Source organism: Apium graveolens, chromosome 7 (genome assembly GCF_009905375.1).
Source record: "Apium graveolens cultivar Ventura chromosome 7, ASM990537v1, whole genome shotgun sequence".
In the NCBI taxonomy this organism is placed as follows: domain Eukaryota; kingdom Viridiplantae; phylum Streptophyta; class Magnoliopsida; order Apiales; family Apiaceae; genus Apium; species Apium graveolens.
The window spans coordinates 176145116-176152472 of NC_133653.1; the positions used below are offsets into that span (position 1 = coordinate 176145116).

The 7357-nt window shown below is 34.0% G+C and overlaps 1 protein-coding gene across 1 annotated transcript; it reads left to right on the forward strand.

Annotated features, from left to right (window-relative positions):
* The first annotated feature begins 240 nt into the window (after window positions 1-240).
* On the forward strand, window positions 241-2118 carry LOC141672362 (uncharacterized). The gene is made up of 3 exons (XM_074478939.1): window positions 241-721; window positions 992-1059; window positions 1166-2118. Exons 1-3 carry the CDS (start codon window positions 278-280, stop codon window positions 1605-1607), a joined length of 954 nt encoding a protein of 317 aa, XP_074335040.1. The 5' UTR covers window positions 241-277; the 3' UTR covers window positions 1608-2118.
* Window positions 2119-7357: the final 5239 nt, after the last annotated feature.

A 7357-nucleotide genomic window follows, 5' to 3' on the forward strand; every position in this document is an offset into this window, starting at 1 on the left:
ATAAAAATAATAATTTAGCCGTATATTAATAATTTAGCCAAGTCCGCGCAATAAAATTATTGTTCGGGTATACAATATCGCAATTAAGTCAAAACAAAACTACTCCCTCTGTTTCCTTAATAATTACGATGCAGTTTCCCAAAGAGACTACTAAGAGAGCACATAATTGTCTCGATCCTTAGAACACCACGCATTCTAATTGCATTCCACACGAAATGCTATATATAAGGCATAGAACTACTACTTGATAGTTCAACAAAAGAAAATATTAAGAAACATGGCACTTATGGGAAGTACAAATTTCATATTTGCTGGTTTGAAAAACAGATCAAGTACTTTTCCTAATTGTTTAGGCCAAAGAAACTCGGCATTTGTTCCAGTCTCATCATCTCCTGTGATTACACAGATACGGGGGAACAACATACAAATGGAAGCAGCAACAGAACCTGCAGACACAATTGATCATGATATAATGCAGCAGCAAGAAGTGGATGAGGAACTCATGTTAGCAGCTGGTCTGAGAGAAGAAGCAATGCCTAAACACGTGGCCATACTTCCTGATGGCCATAGCCGATGGGCTAAGCAGAGAGGTCAACCAGTACAGTTCGGACATGAGACACTTGCACCAGTTAATGAAGTTATTTGTCGTCTTTGTTGCAAATTTGGAATCAAAGTTCTGACTTCTTACCTTTCCTCTACTGAAACTTGGCATCGATCAAAAGTTAGTGCATGCATTTTCATTTTATTCGAGTACATATATGCGGGTGAGGGAACTAGGATTTCAAATTTTCTACTAGTTTTTAACTAAAAATCTAGATTTCCACTAAATTTTTTCGCTTAACCAGGACTCCTATCTAGGTTCACCCCCTGTTAACTGTTTGTTAGTTAAGACGTACTACTCGGGATCCTGTTAACCCCTCTTAACAACTTGAGGATTTGAAGTAACTGGTAACTTTTACACTGTTTTTACTGGATTTTTTTCTTGTTGCAGGATGAGGTTGACTATTTGATGATTTTGTTTGAGGAGGGAATGAGATCAAACCTCGAAAAATCCATCAAGTTTGTCATTATTCCAAACTTTATAAAAATGTTTATACCATCTCTTAAAATAACTATTTCATCTTTTTTATACTATAACCGTGAGTCCGTGACACAATGTATACAGGGAGGGCATACGGATATCAATAATTGGTGATAGGACAAAGCTGCCTGAATCACTTCTTGAAGCGATCACGGAAGCTGAGGAGATAACAAAAGTCAATTCAAGACTCCATCTGATTCTTGCTATTGGATATGGCGGACGAAATGAAATCGTACGAGCCTGCAAAAACGTGTGTAAAAGAGTAAAAGATGGTTTGATTGGAGAGGAAGAAATTGATGAAAAAATATTTGAACAAGAACTAGAGACAAGTATTGCTCAGTATCCTTTGGATTTGCTGATAAGACCTGCTGGGGAGTTCAGGTTAAGCAATTTCTTTTTGTATCAATCAGCTTATGCTGAACTATACTTCACAAAAACTCTTTCCCCTGATTTTGAAGAAGAAGATTTCATAAGGGCCTTGAAATCATATCAAGAACGAAACAGGCGCTATGGGAAAAGACCATAGTACTTAGCATGTAATGCACGACCCTTGTGTGGCGCAAAGGGAAGCTATCATAGTACTACTGTGCATGCATGCACCTTTCTGTTTATGTTGTGTGATATGTCATTTGCAACCTTCTGTTTATGGTGTGGGATGATTAGGGCTGCTCGTGGGTTAGCGAACCAGTTCAAATCAATCCAACCCAACCCTTAATTGGGCCGATCAAAGTGAACCATCCAAATCTGTGTTTAGTTGGGTTAAATTTCCGTTGGGCCGATTATATTGGGTTGGTTCAGATTTTAACTCTTTAAAACCCTAACCCAACCCAACACGGTCTAATTGTTAAGAACCAGCTCATTTTCATTAAATTTGGGTAATATGAAGCAGACTATGAGTTGCACCATGACAAGGTATTTTAACCAACTATTATGTTAAACCAATTTGTTTGGTTATAGTATTTATGCTTATCATTTATTTATGCAGAGCAAAATTAAATTACGATAGGTTGTGAAATTAAGAATTTATATTTCTTGAATCGGGACAGTATCTTTAACGTTTCACTTGTTTATCCGAGAATTGTGTTTATCTTTAACTTCACACTCGCGGTATAAAATATCTTTATACTTGTTTTAATATACCTGTAATAATTTGAACAATCATTTATTTCTTGTATGTAGCATTTTTTGTATTGTCTACTATTATTTTTACTAGCATAAATCCCCTGCGATGCACGGGTTTCCATTAATATTTTAAATTTTTATTTATCAAGTTATATTATATTTTTAAAATATTTATATAAATATATAATGATTATAAATTTTTGATAAAAATAATAGAATCACCTGTGGTCGTAATTTAGTAGAATAAATAGACTATTTCTAGCAATTTAACAATTTAGTAGTTTAGCAGATATGTAACACTATAATTTATATCTTTTAATAATATGATAATTTGTATTCGTAGTTTAGTATGATAAGTATACTATATTTAGTAGTAGTTTAATAATTTAGTAGTTTATTAGATATATAACACTATTTATCTATTTTTGTAATAATCAAAATTAGGGAATTATCGTTGAACCAAACCGTTGAACCAAATTTTCTCTATTCCGGCTATTATAGTATAGTATAGATTCAACCCATTCAACCCGACCCTACCCGACCCAAACCATCACTCATTTAATAGGGTTAGGTTATAATATTTTTTGATATTAATGGGTTGAAAATTTTCAAACCCGAACTAAACGGGTTGGGTCACTAAATTGTCGAAACCGACCCAACATGTGACGCCCCAAAATCCGGGGTCAGGGATCTGGGAGGCCACGCCATCTTGAATCATGTATAACACTTATCTCGTGCAACAATATATAAATAATCACACATTTATGACCTCACATTTATCAACACACACTTACAAGTTATTGTCTTGGAAACGAACAATTCATTACTAAAGTGTATCAATCCACAAAGTGATAGTTATTATAGTCTCAAAAGTGGATAAGTCTTACCACGGGTGTAACCTTTATTAAAGGTTAGACCAGCGGCCAAATATACGTTTTTCATTATTATCTTACATAAGTCATACTTGTAAATAAGCCGGACTAAAAACAACTGAAAACCAATCCAGCTTATACGGTCTACCTGGGGTACTGCATTGAACATCCTACGGAACACCTGGTCGTTTCTTACCCGTTTCCTGGCCGTGAGTTTCATGATAGGCATCTTGGTTCACTGTTGTGTTGTGTCAATTTAAGAAAATAAGTGTGAGCTATAATGCCCGGCATAATATTGTACAGTATGAAAAGACTGTATGAGAAATTCATGTCTGATTCCATATACAATAAATATGTTTGTTTTAAAAAAATAGTTATTCTCGGTGATACACACCTTTTTCCAAAATAATACCTTTACTGACTTATTAGTCTACAAATACCTTAATGGTAAACCAAGCCACTACTAGAAATAGTAGATACGATATCGGTGCTTAGACATCGGCATGTAATGCACCCGATGTTAAAATCCTATTTAACATCGGTTTAGAAAAAAACGATGTTAAATACGAATACTGACATCGGTTTCACATAGTAAGCGTTGTCTATGTTCAGAAATTAAAAAGGCCAAATATATGCTTTTAACTATGACATCAGTTGATTTTGTTAACCGTTATCTCTGGCCATTTAAAAAAAAAATTACTTGTCTTTTATTCCCCGGTTTTAGTACACTTTCCCCCTTTAATTTTAACAAATTATTCACTTTATCTTTATTCCCCATTTTTCCAAAATATCTCTCCCGCGACCCTCGTCTCTCCCACTACCCTCATCTCTCTCGTCTCTCTCGTCTCTCTCACCTCTCATATCTCTCTCATCTCTCCCCTCTTTCTTTCTTACCGTCTTCTCACCTCTCATCTCATCTCTCATCTTCTCCCCGTCTCTTTCTCTCCTTTCTCCTAAACCCTAATTTCAGTCCCAATTCAAATTCAAGCGTTGGAGCTTCAAATTAGAGCAAATTAAGCTTCGAATTAAGTAGAGGTAAAGGCTTTCGAGCATCTGGAAGTTGGAGCAAATTAAACATTGAGGTTTTCGAGCATCTCGAGTGTTGTAACACTCAAGAGCATCTGGAGGTATATTCTTCTTATGGTTTATCTCCCCCTTTTTTACAATTTATATCCTGTTTATATTCTCTGTGCATGTATATAAGAAACGTCTTTTGGGGGGTTTTATATTTTGTTTTTGGGGGTTTATTTTGTTCTGGTTTGTTTCTTTTGGGTGGTTTCTTCTTGGGGGTTTTTATCATAATGTGTTCTTAATTATGTGTTTTCAATAAGTAAGTGTTTTTTGGGTGTTTTAGTATGTGTTTTTTGGGGGTTGCTCATACATACTACTTTGTTTTGGGGGTTTCTTTTGCTTGTGCTGCCTTTGACAAAACTTAGATGTTGTTTGATTTACTATCTTGGTTTATCAATTATGTTGGTATATAGACTTGTTACTTTTTGGAAGGAGGGTGTAATGATTTGTACCTTATTTTTCGGAACTAAATTATTATTTTGATAGTTTTCTTTACGAATTGTTGAAGGAAGCTTAGAGGAATTTCTACTCGAAGGTAAGTCTTAAGGTGAAATACAATAACTTAGGCACAAAAACTGGAATAAGTAAAGAAGTGTTATTTGGCACAAGCCAGGAAGAGACAATGACCTGAACTGGAGAACAAGACTCAAAATAGCAGTTGGCTCTGCCAAAGGTTTAGAGTATCTGCACGGAACAAGCTCATCAGTCATTCACCGTGATATGAAGTCTTCTAACATTCTTCTCGACAATGTCAGTAATCTATAACTTCGATTCTCCAATAAACTTGCTTTGGTTTGATGTACATGTTCTTTAGTTAATGCGCAAATTTTTATTTTTACTAATTACCAAAATGTTCAGGACAATACACCAAAAATCTCACATCTCCGACTAGCTAAGTTCGGACCTCAGGATGATAAGAGTCACACCTCCTCTAGGGCCTCAGGGGTATACATTTCTCTTTAGTGATCATTACTGCGTGGTTTTTTAGCTTGTCAGTTGTCACAGGCTATTGTAATACTCTGTGCTATGTATAGGTATATTTAGGTGTATTTAGCTTTCCACTTGACATATCGTAAGATGTTCTCTCTTTAGGTGTATTTATATTTATAGTTAAACTTAAAATGTATTGGACAAAATAGTTTCTGAATATCAAACTGTGTATGGCAATCAACTGGATGAAGATGTTATATTGAGCAAATGTAAGAATGCCGTTAGCTTTGTTTAAAAAGTAGAAAAATAAACTGGCGGGGATATTGAATCAGGTAATCAGGGACAGTCTTTTATGATTAACCATATAATTTAAATTTATTGATATTTATCTTTAAAGCAAATTCTATAAGATGTTCCATGTGATAGCTTAAGGCTCACTTAAACCATTGTCATAATTTATACTAGTGTTTCTGATATCCTTCTGGTATTTTTTTAGTGTTAATTTTTAGTTGAAATCCATGCTCTTCTATTGTACTATTAATTATATTTTGTAATATATATCTGAAAATGAATTGTATTTTACGCCTCAAAACGTTTAAACTCTTGTTAAATATTGTTTTTTGACTGTGGTTTTATGTTTACTCATATGGGGTTTCTTGGTTTTGGTAAATAATTGATTTTTAGAACTTTTGAGATGTAAAGATAGAATTTTTAGCATCTGGGTAATTTATATTTTACAAATTGATTAAATCTTGGTTGGTTTTATTGTTTTAGATTCTGATTAAGTATTGGAAATTAGGAGTGTTCTTATTCTTTAGTTTCCTCAAGTAGTATTGTTTTATTGTTGGAAATACAAGTAAATCATATTTAGTTTTATTGTTAATAATGAATTATTAACGTCTTTGTTAAAGATGATGAATTATATTACTTGTTTTCATCTTACAGGAGGGAGATTTGTATGAAATTAATGTACCATTAAAGTATACTTCATCCGCGGGTACCAGGATTCACATATTGGCCTGCTGGTTTGATATATTGTTTGATGGAAGGTTCTCTCCATGATTACTATTCTTTTTCATGTCATTGGACTTCGTAAAGTTGTAATTCCTTACGGAAGTTGAAATATTTGATCCACAGCACGGTTCAGAGGTAGCTGACCACTGCTCCTGGTGCACCTACAACCCACTGGTACCAACTACACTGCGTTCTTTCTCAACCACTGTATGTCATGCCAGGACAAGAAATAGTTGGTCATCTTCATATGATTGCTCACAGTGCTCAGAGTTACACAATCAATCTAACTATGCCAGGTTGGTATTTTCTGTATTTGTGTGATCAATATACTTGATCTAATCTGATGTGTTATCAAATATCTTTGATTAGTTAAAATGTGGGGCCCTGGTGCTGAACAAGGAGGAATTCTGCAAACATCATCTTGCAATCTTGATCTTAAAGAACCTTACTATCGGATGTCTCAACCGCAAGCCTATTCACTGACACAAGATCATGAGCCACATCAATATTTAGTTCTTGTTACTGAGTTCACAAACTCAGAAATTAAGCTTGCATGCTGGATGCAGATTATATTCTTCGATGTCATATCCCCTTAGATTATGTCTCTAAATTATAATAGTAACTTTACGTTAATAAATTTTTAGCTGAAGCTAATAATCGAGACTCTAAGTCTGGTGTTCACTGCAGTGTAGATATTAGTAGCTTTATGTTTATGTTGCATTGTTTGGTAGTTTTTTGTTTGTAAATATAATTGGTTCATGTGGATGTGAACAATATCAGGATGACATACAATTAACAAAACATTAACATCACATTGGTAAATATAAAACGATGTAAAAAATATAAAAAAACATCAGGTAAAATAATATTAAACGAAAAAGAACTAAAAAAACCGATGTGAAATAGTCATTTAACATCAGTATAGAAAAGAAACTCAATGTATTTTAAGTCAAATAACATCAGTTAAAAAAACTGGCTGATGTTAAATAAAAAGATTTAACATCGGTTTCGTGAAGAACACCTGTGTCTTATCCATCATTTCACATTGGTGGGCTAATTTAACCGATGTCTGATCAAACATTTCACATTGGCCAACTAATCTAACCGATGTCTAATATAGCATTTCACATCAGTTTGTTCGAAAGAATTTTAATAAATGACTTTTAGAGCTTGTAGGTTTCATGTTTTAATGAATAAATACCTCATAATATGCTCATATTCACCTAAAAATAGTGTAATATAAGGTGAAATTTGTTGCAAAGACATC